Source organism: Micromys minutus (assembly GCF_963924665.1).
Source record: "Micromys minutus genome assembly, chromosome: 4".
NCBI classification, from domain to species: domain Eukaryota; kingdom Metazoa; phylum Chordata; class Mammalia; order Rodentia; family Muridae; genus Micromys; species Micromys minutus.
Window position 1 is genome coordinate 25,845,584 of NC_137973.1, and position 18,574 is coordinate 25,864,157.

Here is an 18,574-nt window from a genome sequence, read left to right on the forward strand (position 1 = left end):
AAAAGTATTTGCTATGTCACATCAATAAGCCTCACTTCGTGATCCTCTAGGCACGGTAGCAAACCAATTTTTTGGTCAAAGAATGGTTTACTGCCATCCATTTCCGCCAGCCGTGAAATAATGCCTAGAACTTTTGCCCATGGCCAAAGATCCTGCCTTTTCCAACCAGAAAACAGTAGCATTTGGTAGCGCTGTTAAGTTGAAAACGCCCGAGAACCAGATGTCAGGGTAACGGGAAGCATCTTTGAGGACCATTTTGGAGGAGCTGGAGGCAAGGAAAGCTCTAGGACTCTTTCTTAGTGCCCGTGGTTCCTGGAGCTGGTGATGCCTCCAAGGTGATTGGCAGCTCTTTGTTTCAGCCCCCCCCACTCGCCTGCTGCCCCCCCCCCCCAGCTCGCTTCTCAGTCCCTCCGCCCCCCTCCTGCTCCTGCTCTCCGCCTAGTCTTTTTCCCTCCCAGTCGCCTTGCCTGCCAGGGGTAGTGAACCGGCTAAGCGGCATGGAGAAGCCGGAACTTTGGGGTGCCCTGGTTCTTCTCCTCCTTTGCTCTTACACATGTGGCAGTCAGGACCTTCAGGGTAAGCCTGCATTATTCCCTTTGACACCTCTTTGTCTTCTTTCTTTTGCCCCCAGGCAAATAGCAGACCACATGTTTGATTGAGAGAGGGAAGAGTCCTGAAATTGGGTTGGAAAGAAAAGTTACAGTCAGAAGAGTTTGGTGGTGGTTGTAGAAGGGGTGGGCACCAGGATGAGTGAGTGCAAATTGGTCCAGTGTCAGACATTGAGACCAGGATGGACCCAGCAGCTGGATGCCAGGCTTCACGACTGAGTTAGTGTCAGAGCATCATCAACAGGATCGTCTGGGAAAGCGGCTTGATCGATGGGGGTTGCACAGTGGGGGGCCCTGGGCTTGATTCCCCCCTTTACTCTGCTACTTGGTTTCTAAAAGATAGGGTGGGGGTGGGGATTGGGCAGCTTGAGCTCTCTTGGAGGTCTGGTGGTGGGATGGGCCCATGGGTGGTGTAGGAGAGGTAGTTGGAGCAGATGACACAAGCAAAGATTCTTTACTGGCTGGAGGGGAAACCACAGATTGGCCAGCAGCACACAGGAGGCAGAGGAAGAGACAGACGCTGGGTCCTACATTTCCAGGGGGGGAAGCTAAACAGTGGTAGGAGAGTCAGAGCCCTATGTGGACGGCTGTAAGACAGCATGAGCCCTTAGGATGGGAGGGCTGGCACCAAGATTTGGAGTGTGCTAAACCCAGCAGTGGAGAGACGATACCTCTGGTTCCTGAACTGTGGGCACCAGGTGCCACTCCAGACTCTAATCAGCAGCGGCTCCCTGGCGCCACCTGGCGGGATATTGGAAGTTTGCGGGGCGGTTTTGGTATTTCTAAGTGGGCTATAAGCCTATAGGCTCCCACCACAGAAGGTGCTGGGAGGGAAGAATTGCCTCTGTTTCTTGTTGACAAAAGGGGGCTGAGGTTTTTGTTTTTATAGATGGGGTCTAGTAGCCTGGGCTAATGTATCTGAGGCTGGCTGCTTGCTGGAGGCAGTCCTCTCAGCCTGAGACTACAGGCATGTACCACTATCCCTAACGAGTTTTGAATTTTGAGGAGGCAACTTATGCTGTTCAGAGGTGGGGGGATGATAATTAGGGATGCCTGGCCTCTGAGGGCTCGGGAGAGAGGGCAGGCCCTCCTCTGACTGCAACCACTTCCTCCAACATTGATCATCCCTATCTGACCAGTAATTGACCTGCTGACCGTGGGAGAGTCCAGGCAGATGGTAGCTGTGGCAGAGAAGATCCGGACAGCGTTACTCACTGCTGGGGACATCTACCTCTTGTCCACTTTCCGCCTCCCTCCAAAGCAAGGTGGTGTCCTCTTTGGTCTCTACTCTCGCCAAGACAATACACGCTGGCTGGAGGCCTCTGTTGTGGGCAAGATCAACAAAGGTGACTGGTGGGCATCCCTTCCCAGCATCAATGACCCCCCCCCCAGCAGTCTCCTTATCACAACTCCCAGGTGCCTTTATTCTCCATGACCCTTTCTACCAGGGACACCTGGTATGGAGGTACTCACAAAGTGTGGGAAGGCGTGGTGGCTATGGGGACGGATGGCAGATTGTATGTTGGGATGCTCAGTGAGGGTGAGGCATCTCTGTATCCCAGCAATGATCCTGCCACTCAGATCTTTGTTAAAGTTCAGTGGGCATGGGATGATTGGGAGAGGATATTTATCCTAGACATTGAGAATAAGGTCCTTATCTATGGACAATTTGAAAAACATTCATTTACTATTTTCATCGTTTACATATTTATTTTTTCAAGATAGGGTTTCTCCGTGTAGTCCTGGCCTCAAACTCAGAGATCTACCTGCCTTGCCTCCTGAGTTTTTGTGACATCAATGCCTGGCTGAGAAACATTTATTGTTCACCTGTTACATACAAGGTGTTAAGAGATACAAATTAGGAATTAACCTTGAGAGATGTGGTATCAAGCTGTCATGCCACATAACTTTAATCCCAGGTAGTGGGAGGCAGAGGCAGGCAGATCTCTGAGTTTGAGGCCAGCCTGGTCTCAGAGTGAGTTCCAGTGTGGTCAGGGCTACACAGAAAAACCTTGTCTCAAAACACTAGAGACAGCCAGCCATAGGGTGGTGTGTTTGGTCAGAGTCATTTGGAACATGGGATGGGCTAGTGTACATACTAACCTCCAATCCTGGGCAGTGCTGGTGCGGTACCAGCGGGAAGATGGCAAAGTCCACGCGGTAAACCTACAGCAAGCAGGCCTGGCTGATGGGCGCACACACACGGCTCTCCTGAGACTCCGAGGACCTTCTCGACCCAGCCCTGGCCTGCAGCTGTACGTGGACTGTAGGCTGGGTGACCAACATGCTGGCCTTCCAGCACTGGCCCCCATCCCTCCAGCAGAGGTCAGTGGACTTGAAATCAGAACTGGACAGAAGGCTTATCTGAGGATGCAGGTGAGAATGAACGTCGGGTTTGGGGAAAAATGGTTTGTAGCATCAAGAGTAGCTGCTTGATCCACCCACTTACTGACCCCTAGGGCTTTGTGGAATCAATGAAAATTATTCTGGGTGGATCCATGGCTCGGGTAGGAGCTCTGAGTGAATGTCCGTTCCAAGGAGATGAGTCCATTCACAATGCAGGTAATAGATTCCATCCTTCTGACTACCTTCCCAGTTAACACTCTTTCCTTTAGCTTGACCATTCACGTGGCTTTTGGCCCCCTAACTCCAAATCTTTTATCCTTGACTTCATGTGTAGGTGCAGATCAGAAAAATAAAACCATCTAGCAGGACTGTAACTCTGGGGAAACTCTAGGGTGTTAGGGAGTATGGTAATGGCTTAGTCTCAAGGTTCTTGGAGTTCCTCTTGGCAGCTGTCACCTACAATTGGGCAGCACCTCCAGCCAAGGTGCTCTATGACAAGGATGCTTGAGACTCTTACCTAAGCAAACACCCACTTCTCCCAGAGACTTCAAAGGGTTCTTGAAGGGGCAGCTTGGGAAAAAAGTTTGAAATGGAATGTACTGGGGCCCTGGCCCTACTTTGGGTGGCCTCTCACTTGGAGTCCTCCTGGAACTACTGTGCCTGGGAGGCAAGATTTGAGGTTTTTGATTTCTTATGAGGCAATGCCCAGAGGGCCTTTAGCCTAATGAAAGGGGTTGTTGCTGCTGGCTGAGTATGGGGCTGTGGGAGGAATGCTTGTCTACCAAGCACAAGTCTGTGTAGTGTATGAATCACCTCTGTCCTGATACTCCGCAGCACTTCATCTTTACTGAGGGTCCAGGCCTGTCCCTATTCTAGATCCCTTCCTTCCCACTTCCTTAGCACCACCCCCCTGACTACTATTATTTCTCCTCTAGTGACCAGCGCGCTGCAATCCATTCTAGGTGAGTCAGTTATGAAGAGGTGGTTGAGGTGAGGGTGCTCCTCTGTCATGGGTGGGCTCTAAGGTGTGGGGTGGGCTTTGGTGGCAAGAGCTGACTTACAGTCTGAGGGCCCAGTGTGGCTCCCCAGTTCTAAGTCTCTCGGTATCCTGGACCTTGACAGGGGAGCAGACCAAGGCACTGGTCGTCCAGCTCACCCTCTTCAACCAGATCCTAGTGGAGCTTCGGGATGACATCCGAGACCAGGTTTGAGTGGGAAAGCCAAGGATACGATTCTGGGGTGGGGTGTGATGTCAGTAGCAGAGAGATGACTTCTCCTCATTGGTCAGGTGAAGGAAATGTCCCTCATCCGGAACACCATCATGGAGTGTCAGGTGTGCGGTGAGTGGGAGAGTAGAGGAGGGCTCCGGAGAGCACTGCTACGCTTCCCACTGCGTGGCTTCCCACGGCTTCTCCTTCCAATCGACCTGACGGGGGACCCTAGAGGGTGGCTCTGACTGTGTCCACCTCCCAGGTTTCCACGAGCAGCGTTCACACTGCAGCCCCAGCCCCTGCTTCAGAGGCGTGGACTGCATGGAAGTGTATGAGTACCCTGGCTACCGCTGCGGGCCCTGCCCACCGGGCCTGCAGGGCAACGGCACCCACTGTGAGGATATCAACGAGGTGAGACAAGAGAAGTGGGTGGAAGTTCAGAAGCAGAGGAGTTCAGGAGAGGTCAAAGACAGGAAGGAAGAAAAAGATAACAGGGTAGGCTAGAAGGTTACACAGTGAAGGAGCTGGGGGAGAGGTAGGGAAGTTTGAGATGGCCAGCCAGGGGAAAAGGAGCACCATGAGGTTGGGCTGGGAGAGTTGCAAAAGGGACCAGCAGTGATGCTTTGGGGATCACACACAGCTGCCTCACTCTCCCAGGAAAACGCCTGACTTCTGCCTTCTCCTTTGGTCCCCAGTGTGCTCACGCTGACCCCTGTTTCCCGGGGTCCAGCTGCATCAACACCATGCCTGGCTTCCACTGCGAGGCCTGTCCTCGAGGGTACAAAGGCACCCGAGTGTCCGGTGTGGGCATTGACTATGCTAGAGCCAGCAAACAGGTCAGATTGCAAAGTCTGTATAGATTTGTAGAAAAAAAAAAAAAATGAGGCTCCCCTATTTCAGGTCTGCTTTGGGTGCTCACCCACAAGGCCCTGTCATCAGTGACTGCTGTATCTGTGAGACCCTCTCACCTCTGCCCTTTTAGGTCTGCAGTGACATTGATGAATGCAACGACGGGAACAACGGAGGCTGTGACCCGAATTCGATCTGCACCAACACGGTGGTGAGCTGAACACCCTACCCTTCCTGTGACTGGGGAAGGAAAACCATGTAGCTCCCTCTTTACATTTCCTACTTCTTCCTGTATGAACCTGTCCGAGAGCGCCAGGTTCTGAGTCTTCCTTTTACCAGCTGCGACCTTTTGCAAGTGATTTAATATTTTGAACCTCAGCTTCCTTATTTGAAAAATGGGGCTATTATCTGCTGCCTTAAAAGAAAGTTGTCCCAGGGCTGGAGAGATGGCTCACTTGTTAAGAGCACCGACTGTTCTTCCGGAGAAGCTGGGTTCAGTTCCCAGTACCCACATGGCAGCTCACAACTGTGTCTAACTCCAGTATCCGACACCCTCACACAGACATGCATACAGGCAAAACACCAATGCACATAAAATTTTAAAAAAATGTTTGTCCTGCCTGAAAACCTAAAGTAAAGGATACACACACACACACACACACACACACACACACACACTGTGTGGTTCTAAGTGGCTGTCTTAGATCCCACAGGTAGAATGATGAGTTCATCCTTTATTCTTAACTCTACCTTCCTACTCTCAGGGGTCTTTCAAATGTGGTCCCTGTCGCCTGGGTTTCCTGGGGAACCAGAGCCAGGGCTGCATCCCTGCAAGGACCTGCCACAGCCCTGCCCACAGCCCCTGCCACATCCACGCTCACTGTCTCTTTGAACGCAATGGTGCTGTGTCATGCCAGGTAACCTAGACCTAAGGCGAGGAGGAAAAAGGGAGGGACCTGGAGAAATGCGTAAAACTGACCTCAGTGCCTTCATGGGAAACAGGCTGGTGACTTACTAATGGGGAGAACGGAGCCCAGAGTAAGGAGAGTCGTGGGCAGGGCACAGGGATGCAAGGCCCAGCGGCTGACGCCTACCGTATGTTTTCCCCTAGTGTAACGTGGGCTGGGCAGGGAACGGGAACGTGTGTGGGCCTGACACAGACATAGATGGCTATCCGGACCAGGCGCTGCCCTGCATGGATAACGACAAACACTGCAAGCAGGTAGGGACCAGAGGCCGGTGGGGGGGGGGGGAGGGCAGGGGGCAGGGGGCGGGGCGGGGGGCAGGGGGCGGGGCGGTGAAGGGCAAGCCCGCTCCCCGGCTCAGCCATGCTCTTCCTCCCGAACCTCAGGACAATTGCCTTCTGACGCCCAACTCTGGGCAAGAAGATGCTGATAATGATGGTGTCGGGGACCAGTGCGATGACGATGCGGATGGGGATGGTATCAAGAATGTTGAGGTATGGATGGCAGAGAGATAGCTCCACGGTTAAAGGCACTTGTTACCCTTGCAAAGCACCCTGCACCCACATGGTGGCTTACGAACATCCATAACCCTAGTTCCATCTCTGGCCTCTCTGGGCATGGCACTCATGTGAGGCACAGATATGTGTTCAGGAAGAACGGCCGTACAGAGAAAACAAAAATGGATCTTAGGGGGCTGGAGAGATGGGTCAGTGGTTAAGAGCACTGACTGCTCCTCCAGAGGTTCTGATACCCTTTTTCTGGTGTGTCTGAAGTAATATTGTACAAACATACGTAAAATAATTACAATTATATATACATACATAGATATGCAGATAGATAGATAGATAGATAGATAGATAGATAGATAGATGATAGATTTGCAATGGTGACGTGTACCTGTAATCCCAGCACTTAGGAGATAGAGGGAGGATCACTCACTGCAAAGTAGAGGTCAGCCCGGGCTACAGAATGAGATCCTGTCTCTAAAAACCAAACAAGTCCAGTGGTGGCTCAGAGCAAGTAAAGGCACTGGCCACCAAGCCTAGTGACTGGAGTTTAATCCCTGGAACTCATATGGTTGGAGGAGAAAAATCTATTGTTGCAAATTGTCCTCTGACCTCCATCGAGGCACAGTGGCACCTTTGTGGCCACATACACATACGACATAAATAAGTACATATAAGAAAAAAAAGAGAGAACTGGAGAGATGGCTCGGCAGTTAGGAGCACTGGCTGCTCTTCCAGAGGTCCCTGGTTCAATTCCCAGCAACCACGTGGCAGTTCACAGCTGTCTATGGATCTAGTTGCAGGGAACCCAACACAGACACACATGCAGTTAAAACACCAGTGCACTGAAGATAAAAATTAGTAAGTCTTAAGAAAGAAAAGAGAGGAAATGAAAACAAAAGAAAAACCAGGCCCCGCACAGTGCTGCATGCCTCTAATCCCTGTACTCAGGAGGCTGAGGCGGGTGAAGCCCTGCAGTCTACATAGTGGCTTCCAGGCCAACAAAGGGCGACATAGTGAGACCGTGTCTCAAACAGGACAGGACCACAACAACAAAACACAACACCTCTAAAGGCACAGGATGTTCTGAGCCTCTCAGCCCCTGTGCTCTCCATGATGTGGTCTCTCCTGTGAATCCCTCTGTCCTGCCTCTTCTTGGCCCTTGGCCATTCTCCGGGAACATCTCTATGAAATGAACTTGGAGATCTGTACCTGGTTGGGTGGGTGGGACAGCACCAAGCAGTGGACAAATACACAGGGTATTATCATCTTTGACAAGGACATAGACAAAGTAAGTATGGGGACGTCTGACCCTTCTGTCCCCACCCCTTTGTCCAGGACAATTGCCGACTGTTCCCCAACAAGGACCAGCAGAATTCAGACACAGATTCATTTGGTGACGCCTGTGACAACTGTCCCAATGTTCCCAACAATGACCAGAAGGACACTGATGGCAATGGAGAAGGAGACGCCTGTGACAATGACGTGGATGGGGACGGTGCAAGCCTGGGGCTGTGGGGGTGGTTGGGAGACCTAAGGAGTGAGGCAAGGACCTTGGAAGTCAGTGGCAACTGGGGAAGTAGGCTTGTAGTCACTGGGCCAAGACCATGAAAAATAAGATGTAGGCGAGTCATTCAAGGTCCAGGTGGGTCTCCTGACAGAGCTTGGGCCTTTCACCCACTGAGAAGAGTGTGCTGTGCAAACAGCAACAACATTGTTTCTCGTGTCTGCTAGGCATCCCCAATGGGTTGGACAATTGCCCCAAAGTGCCCAACCCACTGCAGACAGACCGGGATGAAGATGGAGTCGGAGATGCTTGCGACAGCTGCCCTGAAATGAGCAATCCTACCCAGGTACAGGGGAGCGTCCAGGGCAAGGGAGGATGGGGATTTGGTGGAGGAGACCAAGTCCTGGACCCTCTCAGTTATCGGGAAACGGTGACATGAGACCCGTCTCTCTCAGACAGATGCAGACAGCGACCTGGTGGGGGATGTCTGTGATACCAATGACGACAGGTGGGTCTGGGCCGAGAGCTCTAGGGTCTTCCAGAGAATCTCCTAGGGGATATGTATGTATGTATGTATGTATGTATGTATGTATGTATTTTTTTCTTTTCCTCTGTTACATTCTCAGTTGTCTCTGTGATGTAAGCTTAATTCACTACCCCTACTAAGCAGGAAGTCATTCTCACAGTCTACCCTCCATTTCTACTGCTGGATTTTCATCAATGATGGCAAGGAAAGCAGGTTGGAGGATAGGCAGACCCCAGAGAGCACACAGAAGCAAAAGATGGGGCCCACCGTCTCAGCTGGGGTCCGTTCATTTTCTTCTGAGCAGTGATGGAGACGGGCACCAGGACACCAAGGACAACTGTCCTCAGCTGCCAAACAGCTCTCAGCTGGACTCGGACAACGACGGACTTGGGGATGAGTGTGACGCGGACGATGACAATGATGGTGTCCCAGACTATGTGCCTCCCGGGCCTGATAACTGCCGCCTGGTACCCAATCCTAATCAGAAGGACTCAGATGGTAAGGCTGGAGTCCCCGGGATGGTTAAACCGATCCAGGCTGTGCTCAGGAGGCAGGCCTACTGAAAGGAGTGAGGGATGGAGGGCTAGGGAGGACTCAGGAAGAAACCCAGCAGTGACCGTTGGCAGGGCCTGAGTACCGAGCCTTGTTCTCTTCAGGCAATGGTGTCGGTGATGTCTGTGAGGATGACTTTGACAATGACGCAGTGGTTGACCCTCTGGATGTGTGCCCAGAAAGTGCAGAAGTGACCCTCACGGACTTCCGGGCCTATCAGACTGTGATTCTGGATCCTGAGGGTGATGCTCAGATCGATCCAAACTGGGTAGTGCTCAACCAGGTACGCAGGGCCGTAAACTGGGCAGGCGCTGTTGGGTCCTGGGGTGGCATCGTGCACCTGGATCAGGGCTTTTTCTCTTTCTTTCCTTATCAACCCCAGGGTATGGAAATTGTTCAGACTATGAACAGTGACCCAGGTCTTGCAGTTGGTACGTAAAGGGACACCCAGCTCAGTACTTTCCAAAGCGAAGGCTCCTACAGAGGGCAGATGGGGAGGATTTTCAGCGGCTTACCTCAAGACACTGGTCCTGTGTGCAACAGGCACCTCTGGCCCATACCCACGACAGACTACCAAACAGCTTCACTGCCCCTAACATTTATCCACTCCCACTCCAGGATACACAGCCTTCAATGGCGTGGACTTCGAAGGCACTTTCCACGTGAACACAGTCACTGATGACGACTATGCAGGCTTCCTCTTCAGCTACCAGGACAGTGGCCGCTTCTATGTGGTCATGTGGAAACAGACGGAGCAGACCTACTGGCAGGCCACGCCTTTCCGAGCAGTGGCCCAACCAGGGCTGCAGCTCAAGGTGTCTCAGCTGCTTTCTTTCCCCAACCTAATGACTTTCCTAAAGCTGTTCTTGTCCAACCTGGGGCATGGGGGGGGGGGCGGGCGGGGGAGGCCCACTGTCTTCCATCTGGTCTGGAGTTCAACTGTATGGGATGCCAGAGAATTCTCCTGTACCCTTTGACTTCCTTTCTCACCAGCTCTTCCCATCTTTGGTCTCCCTTCCCCTTGGTCCTGTGATTGACACACTGTCTTTGTCAATGACTCCCAGGCAGTGACATCAATATCTGGCCCAGGTGAGCACCTCCGGAATGCTCTGTGGCATACTGGCCACACCCCTGATCAGGTACGACTGCTGTGGACTGATCCACGGAATGTGGGTTGGCGAGACAAGACTTCCTATAGATGGCGACTGCTCCACCGGCCCCAAGTTGGCTACATTCGGTAAGGAAAAGGCTTGAGCCCTGGAGACGGGCGCGGGGGGGGGGGGGGGGGGGGGAATCAGTCTCCTGTGCCCTCTAGCTAGCAGGGACTTGGGGACTGTGGCCTTCCCTCTGCTCAGTTCCTTGCTGTCTTTGGTAGGGCTTGCAGCCAGTTCCTTCAGTTTCCTCTCTCAACACAGAGGAGGTGGTATCAGGCATACCATTTTGTACCCAATTTCCCCTCTATCCAGGCTTTTGAGCTAGATGGCCGTCAGTTCTCTCTGGGAGCCTCTAGACCCGGGCAGTCTGTGGACAAGCCCATCCCTTCCAGCCCCTTAAGTGTTCAGAACTTGCTCCAGCAGCATCTGACTTTGGAAAGGGACCATGATTTTTACACAAGAGCCAGTTGAGGCCCAGAGTTTACAGGCCTCCAAGCCTTTTCCCTCCAAGCATCTCCAGTTGGTGACAATGCCTGGAGAAGGGAAGGGAAAGTGGTCTGCTTAGAGCTGGGCTTCCAGTGACTAGCAGCCCAGAAGCCAGGGGCTGAGTTGGTTCCTCTTTAAGGTACCCAGAGCAGTGGGGGGCGCCAGGGCAGAGGATAAATGGGGGTGTGTGTGGACAGAGCCTGGGAAGCGGGTGACTTCACCCCCAGCCTTTTGTACTCATTGTCATAGCAACCCAATCCTTGCTAGGAATGTGCTGGTGCTTTGAGATGCAAAAGGGGCTGGACAAAGAGCTAGGGGCCCAAGGCCTGAGAAAAAGCACCTCTCCCTCCCCTTTCCAGCCTTCTCTCCCTTCCCTCAGGACTAGTGAGCACAAGGGGAGGGGTGCAAAAAAACCCCAGGACCCAGTGGCACGGTGCTCACTAGTGTACCTTAGCACCAATGATACCTCTATTCCCGGCAGGGTGAAGCTGTATGAGGGTCCCCAGCTAGTGGCGGATTCTGGGGTGATTATTGATACGTCCATGAGAGGTGGGCGACTTGGTGTATTCTGCTTCTCCCAAGAGAACATCATTTGGTCCAATCTCCAGTACCGATGCAATGGTGAGGCTCTAGACTGAGGTCAACTAGACCCGGGGCCCTGGGAAAACCACATCCTCTGACCCTGACTTATTTTCCCTCTTCAGACACAGTGCCGGAGGACTTTGAGCCATTCCGGAGGCAACTGCTTCAGGGAAGGGTGTGAGAAGGAGGCCTTGGGATTCAGATCCTGACTGGAGAGCCTTTGACCTTGGACTCTGTTCTGGAGACCCTGGGGTCTAACCTACAGCCCCTCAGCCTAACAGATGGTTCTCTGGCACCCATCAGGGAGCTCAGCCCCAGAGGGGTAGTTACCCCATTGTGCAGGGGTGGGGAGACTTCCAAGGGGTATTATTACTCAGGTTCTAACCCCAGGAAAGACAACAACACATTACCATAAAGTTTCAGTTATTTTCTAAGTCAGTGCAATGATTTATTGTAGGCCTTTTCCGGGACAAAAAGAGGAGCTGGGGGTAAGAAAGACTGGTAGCTGCAGGTTAGAGAGCTAGGGGAAGTTTGACTGAGTTGAGGTGTGGGTGGGAAAAGTACCAAATGAAGGATGAGGTTGGAGGGTGGCTAAAGTCCTTCCAGCCCCACTTACTCACCGTGGTAGTGGCGACACTTCATTCTAAGCTTGGTAGAGATCGAAAGCCCGGTGGCCGGGGCTGCCCCACTCTGGGTGAGGGGGCGCCGCGGGGCCGAGGGGGCCGGAGGCCGGGACGAGTGCAATATTGGCAGGGGAAAGAACAACACTGCACCGCGTCCCGTCCCTCCCGCCCACCCGGGGCTCTGGAATCCCGCTCCCTACCTCCTGGGCCGCTGGAGCCCAGGGACAGGAGTGCTCTGGGGAGTTTGGGTCACCTTAGAGGTGCGCCAGAGCCTGGACACCGGGAAGAGTGAAAGAGGTGGTGAAAGGGAAAGGGTGAGAAGAAAAGGGGAGCTTCTGGGGCCCCCGGAAGGCCACTTTCCAACGCCAAAGCAGTGCGCGCGCTTGCTCTTTAAATACTCAGACTGAGAGGCGCGGAGCCATTGCCATGGTGACTGGTGTCCCAGCAACCGAATTGAATGGCTGTTGCCTGGCAATCCTGGGAGTTAGGGTTTGGTGCCGCCCACCTAAATACTTGTGGGCGAGCTGACGTCGGGCGTCCCTACTCCGCCGCCGGGAGCTGGCCTGACAAAGCCGCTCAGAGGCAGAGGCGGGACACAGGGCGGGAGCGTGGGATCCACCCACGCCTCAGTTCATGCACCTCCGAAATGTTTAAAAAGTATTAGTTTCCGTTTTGTATTCATTGGGACTGTTTGCCTACTACAGTTGTAACTGCCCCTGCTGGTTTAAACCGCAACCTACACTTGCGGGATCCGGCCTGGCATCCTCAGTCCGAGTGCTGGGTGAACCCAAACCCAACTATTTCTGCCCATCAGAACACCTCTCAGTTCTCCCTAAACACACACACGTGGGTTTGCCTTGTTCCACGTGCTTGTTCGCCCCAAATATTATTCCTTTCCCAGATACATCTCAAAGTTCTCAAATTCCATGACTGACCCACCTTCTTAATCTCTGCCTCCTAAATATCTAGCTACCTGTACATAACCTGTCCCATCCCCGCTTCCCAATTTAATGTCATCACACAACTTGATGCCCCTTCCACAGACCTTGGCGCTCCAACAGCTTATCCCCTGCCCCCAAACACCATCCCCAGAAGTCTGAGTAGTCCAAATACTGATCCGTACTTCTCCCCCTCAGTGCATTCCTTCCTATCTGTCTGAGGCATTGATTCTTTTCGCCAAGGCACAACTAACTTCCCTAAGATATCTGCCTCAATTTGGGCTGTGCTGCCAAACCTTCCCACACAGAGGCAACCCTTCTCGGCCGGTGCGAGTACGCCGCGCGACGCTCGCGGTGACCACTAGAGGGCAGGCGTTTCCGGGTAGAAGGCCCGGTCAGCCTGCCACTCAAGGTGGAGGGTTGGGTAGGAAGGACCTTAGGCTTCAGTGGAGCCCAAGTTTCGTCCTTTTAAGTGGAAATTTCCCCCACCGCCTTTCTCGGGAGAAAGTCAAAGAGAGACCCAGGCTACTGGAAAGTCTGGCAGGGGCGGGGACTGTGGTTTTCAGGGTACAGGGAGCGGTTAGAAGGGTGGGGCTGTTCCGGGAAGTGGCGGCGGGGGGGGGGGGGGGACAGGAGGCGGGGAGGGAAACCAAAACCAGCGACCTGTCCACTATTATCCAGCCCCCTTATGTCCTCTCAACTTTATGAGAAGTGGTTTTCAAGGATCCGCAGAGAGAATCGGAAAAGGGATCCCGGGACCTAGGGATGGGCTTCCCTTATCTTAACAGTCCAGGGTCTTTCTGTGTTCCCTTTCCTCTTCTTGGCTGTTGCTCTGGGACTAAACCCAGAGCCAGGGGCTCCCAGGTTTCCTCCACATACACACCTGGGGGAGTCAGAGTGGCTGGTAAAAGTGGGAGACCAAATGGAGAATAAACAGGTTGTCATAAGGTTGAGTGATTGGAGCCCAAGTACCCTACACAGGAATGACGGGAGGAGGAGGAAAGAATAGGGGAGGGGGCGGAGTTTTGTTACCTGTCACCTGCTCTGTGCCTAGGGCGGGAGAGGGACTGGTATAAAGCAGCAGGCACCAGCCCTGTTCACCGCACACACGCAGCGCCAGCCTGAGTCTTTTTCTACCCCCTTCCCGCCTGTTCACCACCACCATGACCCCGGGCATACGGGCTCCTTTCTTCCTGCTGCTACTTCTAGCAAGTCTAAAAGGTGAGAGGCACAAGGTGGGGAGGGGCTGCGCTCTTCAGATGGAACTCCTAGTCTTTCTGTGGCGTTTGCTTACTGGTAGATGGCACTCCGAGGCTCATAAATGGCCATCTATACAGGGATGGCCCAGTATGTGCCAGAGGGAAAGAGGCTAAGGAAGGAGGGTAAGAAGAGGTGCCCCCCCACCCCCACCCCGGGAGAGTGGGCACCATAGTAAGCAAATACTCCTCGTGCCGTGTAGAGAGGCTGTGTCAGAAGCTCCGGAGTGGACGAGTGGGGCCGTGTGCAGTGGTTCCAGTCTATAATTCCCACACTCTGGACGATCAGGTTCACTGAGAGTTCAAGGCCAGCCTAGGGATACAGCATGAATACATGTCTCAGAGATCTTAGAGGAATGAATTGAGCCTGAAGCAGAGAGGCTGTCAGGAAGGATGACAAACCAGGGGCTACCTTCTGGGGTTACTTTGGTTTCCCAGTATCTATTTTTCTTCCTGCTCTGATTTTATTCATCAACCCAGTCTTTTTTTTTTTTTTTTTTTTTTTTTTTTCTTTTTTTAACAACTTCTGGCTCTAGCCAGAACTAAAACATCACGCACCCTATCCAAAGCAACCCAGTATCCAACACTGTTGATTGGTGCTATGAGCATAAGAACAGTTTACCCTTCGCCTTCCACTCTAGTTCAGGTTTTCTTGCCCTTCCAAGTCAGAAAAATAATGTCACCACATCTCAGGACACCAGCAGTTCCTTAACATCGACTACCACTCCAGTCCACAGTGGTCACTCAGACCCAGCCACCAGCCCTGGAGGGGACTCGACCGGCTCTCCAGTCCACAGTAGCACCTTGCCCACAGCCACCAGCTCTGGAGGGGAATCGACCAGCACTGCAGTCCACAGTAGCACCTCATCCTCAACCACCACAGTGCCAGTGGGCTCCTCCGGCACTCCAGTCCACAGCAGCACCTTGTCCCCAGCCACCAGCCCTCCAGGGAACTCGACCACCAGCGCTGCAGTCCAGAGTGGTAACTCAGACCCCATCACCAGCCCTCCAGAGGACTCTACCAGCTCTCCAGTCCACAGCAGCCCCTCATCCTCAGCCACCACAGTGCCAGTGGGCTCCTCCGGCTCTCCAGTCCACAGCAGCCCCTCATCCTCAGCCACCACAGTGCCAGTGGGCTCCTCCGGTACTCCAGTCCACAGCAGCCCCTCATCCTCAGCCACCACAGTGCCAGTGGGCTCCTCCGGTACTCCAGTCCACAGCAGCCCCTTATCTCCAGCCACCAGCCCTATAGCGGGCTCCTCCGGCACTGTCTCCACTCAACCCACCAAGGCTATACCAGACTTAGCTAGCACTCCAACCCACAATGGCATCTTGGTCCCAACTACCAGCTCTGCACTGGGCTCGGCCACCAGTCCAGTCCACAGTGATACGTCCAAATCAGACGTGGTCACCACTCGAGTTTACAGCAGCACCTCATTCTCTACTACCCAGGCCACATCGGGCTCAGCTCTCGTCCCAGGCCACAATAGCTCCTCGGTGCTAACGACCAGCTCTGTGTTGGGCTCAGCTACCAGTCCAGTTCATAATACCTCTGCAATGGCCACAACTCCAGCCCACAGTGGTACTCAGTCTTCAGTTCCAAGTCAGCGCCCTGTTTCTCCTACCGTCCCTGCTGTCACTGTTGCCAGCAGCTCTTACTATAGTACAGTGCTCTTCCCTACCTTCTCCAGTAACAGCTCACCCCAGTTGTCTGTTGGGGTCTCTTTCTTCTTGTTGTCTTTTTACATCCGGAACCACCCATTTAATTCTTCCCTGGATGACCCCAGCTCCAGCTACTACCAAGAACTGAAGAGGAACATTTCTGGATTGGTGGGTATAAACCTGGTCTCTGCCATACTCCCCTGACATAGCTCTTCCGGATGGCATGAATCTTTCACATCCAATCTGAGCCTTCTCCTCTTATCCCAGTTTCTGCAGATTTTTAGCCAAGATTTTCTGGGGATCTCTACTATCAAGTTCAGGTACAGTTCTGGGTTTGACTTGTGGGAGGGATGGGCAGTCTCATGATTTGGTGATGTTGGGGATGGGGACTGGGGTGGGGTGGGGAATGCTAAGCTCTAAGCAGAGAGTCTGGCTGAGCTCCCTGTTTTCCTGTGACCAGGTCTGGCTCGGTGGTGGTAGAATCCACTGTGGTCTTCCAGGAGGGAACTTCCAGTGCCTCTGATGTGAGATTACAGCTTATACAGCATAAGAAGGAGGCAGACGACTTTAATCTGACTATTTCAGAAGTCAAAGGTGAGGTGATAGTCCCAGCTGTAGCCTGGCACCATAGTATTATGTTCTACCGCCTGTTTACTTTTGGTGCTAGGAGCGGGAAATCCACCTCCTCTAGGGACTTCCCTGACCACTGTTTTCCCTTCTAGTGAACGAGATGCAGTTCCTTTCCTCTGCCCAGTCTTGGCCTGGGGTACCAGGTTGGGGCATTGCCCTGCTGGTGCTGGTCTGTACTTTGGTTACTTTGGCCATCGTCTATCTCATTGCCCTGGTAAGTCTCAGGCTTTCAGCAGTGTGGCCCTGGTTCCTGGGACCCCACTGGCCAGAACAATCTCCTGTCTCCCCAGGCAGTGTGCCAGTGCCGCCGAAAGAGCTACGGGCAGCTGGACATCTTTCCAACCCAGGACACCTACCATCCTATGAGTGAATATCCTACCTACCACACTCACGGGCGCTATGTGCCCCCTGGCAGTACCAAACGTAGCCCCTTTGAGGAGGTAAAGCGTGCCCCACAGGTTGGGGCAGTGACCTTGGCTGGGTGGAGGCTTCCGAAGGGGTACTTGGGAGACCCAAGGAGCTTCAGAAGGGTGAGCAGTCAAAGGCCCAGCAAGGTTGGGAATGGAAGTAGAATTCTGGGGGTCAGACCTTGGGAGGCTACAGAAAACAAGTCTGCACTGCCAGTCTCCCCCCAAAAGCCTTGCTGTCTACTTGCACCAGTTTGTGTTCAGTAGGATGCCCAGAGGTAAAGCAAGGGGATGCTGTGCCCCTAGGAGCCCCCCGTCCCCACTGGCTTCCTAGGGGTAAGGAGTAGATCGAGAAAGCTGGGATGGGAGGCTCTGGCGAAAGTTTTTAGGAAAGTAAGAGGCTTCTCTCTTCCCTCCCTCAGGCCTTGCCTTACAGAATATAGTAAATAATCACTGCTGCCACCTGAGACCGAAAGGCCAGCGGGTGGGAAAGGAGACAAGAATGTCCTTTTCTCGCCCCATTTTCCTCTTTCTATACACACACACACACACACACACACACAGCCCTTTGGGCCAGAGGATCAAAAATATAAAAGAAGAGAAAGATAGGGGAGGCCTTCAAGAGGGCTAGGGACTCACAGCCAAAGGGGGTGGAGAGGGGGCAGCGGAGTGGAGTTGTGTGTTTACAGTCACCTGGCTGCTCTGGGGCCAGCCGGTGCACACTCTGAATTAACCCCTTGAGAGCTGGCCAGGCCCCCAGTACCAGGTGCCATCGGGGTTCTACCGGGAAGATTCTCTTCCCCTGAATTTATTTCCCCTCCACTCAGGTTTCGGCAGGTAACGGCAGCAGCGGGCTCTCTTACACCAACCCGGCTGTGGCTTCTGCCAACTTGTAGGAGCAGTCACCCCACCCACTTGGGGCAGCAGCGGCAGTGGGCTCAGCAGTGTTCACTGCCCACTCGGATCTGGGCTGGTGAGCCAGGACTTCTGGTCGGCTGCCTACAGCCTTCCTCAGAGGCTTTGTCAAGTGCCTCAACCATGTTGGCCTGGTGAAGCCCAGTCCTGCCCTGAGGGACACTGGGGTAGTGGTGGCTCTCAGAAGGACTGGCCTAGAAAACCTGGAGACAGGACTCAAACATGGCTGAATAAAAGATGGCCTCCTGTTAGCTATGGCTTTTCACCTGCAACTCTTGGATCAGAGCAGCCATGAGGGACCTGGAAGGGGTCACTGGGGGAGGACTCCCGAAGGCAAGGAGCAGCGGCCGGAGGGCTGGGTGCATTTGAAAACAAACAGGGATCTGGAGAAGAGGTGACACGAGACGCAGAGGTGGCCTGAGAAAGAACCCAGGAATTGCCTCTCTCCTATATGCCTGGCGGCCCTGAAGGAAGGAGGAAACGAAACCTAGGCTGGCTCCAGTGGTGCCCATGACTGTCTCTTCTGAGGCCGGCCCATTCCCCTCTCCGATTGGCACAGTGCCCTTAAGGCAGCTCTATTCTTAGCTGTCCAGGTGTGAAGCAAATCCTTGGACCACAGATAACAGCAGCAGAGTCAACACAGCAGTGATAAGCCAGGGCTGGGACAGATCCGGGTGCTGTTGGCACCAGGCCCTGACCCTCAGTCACCCCACCCACCACTGCCTCTGGGTGGGCTCTCTGGCACCCTCGGAATGAGGAAGTGGTTCTAGTTCCCTGACCCCTTTAGGTCCCGACACCATGCCACGCCCTCAGCCACATCCCCTCAGGGTCCAGAGTTGTGATCCAGATGC

At 53.5% G+C, this 18,574-nt stretch overlaps 2 protein-coding genes across 2 annotated transcripts; both read left to right on the top strand.

Moving 5' to 3' along the window:
* The first annotated feature begins 479 nt into the window (after window positions 1-479).
* THBS3 (thrombospondin 3) lies at window positions 480-11,720 on the top strand. The gene is made up of 23 exons (XM_080915403.1): window positions 480-576; window positions 1,748-1,954; window positions 2,728-2,984; window positions 3,068-3,170; window positions 3,890-3,916; window positions 4,077-4,159; window positions 4,243-4,294; window positions 4,428-4,576; window positions 4,861-5,001; window positions 5,148-5,225; window positions 5,779-5,931; window positions 6,126-6,236; window positions 6,366-6,473; window positions 7,824-7,983; window positions 8,220-8,338; window positions 8,448-8,500; window positions 8,823-9,016; window positions 9,175-9,353; window positions 9,453-9,501; window positions 9,689-9,885; window positions 10,135-10,307; window positions 11,192-11,331; window positions 11,415-11,720. The coding sequence occupies exons 1-23, from the start codon at window positions 498-500 to the stop codon at window positions 11,471-11,473; spliced, it is 2,871 nt and encodes a 956-aa protein (XP_080771529.1). The 5' UTR covers window positions 480-497; the 3' UTR covers window positions 11,474-11,720.
* Window positions 11,721-14,016: 2,296 nt separating this feature from the next.
* On the top strand, window positions 14,017-17,748 carry MUC1 (mucin 1, cell surface associated; the record flags this gene model as incomplete). The annotated part of the gene is made up of 7 exons (XM_080915958.1): window positions 14,017-14,074; window positions 14,756-15,939; window positions 16,039-16,091; window positions 16,232-16,365; window positions 16,494-16,615; window positions 16,692-16,841; window positions 17,636-17,748. 7 exons carry the CDS (start codon window positions 14,017-14,019, stop codon window positions 17,702-17,704), a joined length of 1,770 nt encoding a protein of 589 aa, XP_080772084.1. The 3' UTR covers window positions 17,705-17,748.
* Between the last annotated feature and the right edge of the window lie 826 nt (window positions 17,749-18,574).

Excerpts from the sequence above, each read along its gene's own strand:
- THBS3 (XM_080915403.1), top strand. The coding sequence starts at position 498 with ATGGAGAAGCCGGAACTTTGGGGTGCCCTGGTTCTTCTCCTCCTTTGC. Across the intron at positions 3,917-4,076 it reads CGCGCTGCAATCCATTCTAG|GGGAGCAGACCAAGGCACTG; the intron begins GTGAGTCAGTTA and ends GGACCTTGACAG. Across the intron at positions 5,226-5,778 it reads CGATCTGCACCAACACGGTG|GGGTCTTTCAAATGTGGTCC; the intron begins GTGAGCTGAACA and ends TCCTACTCTCAG.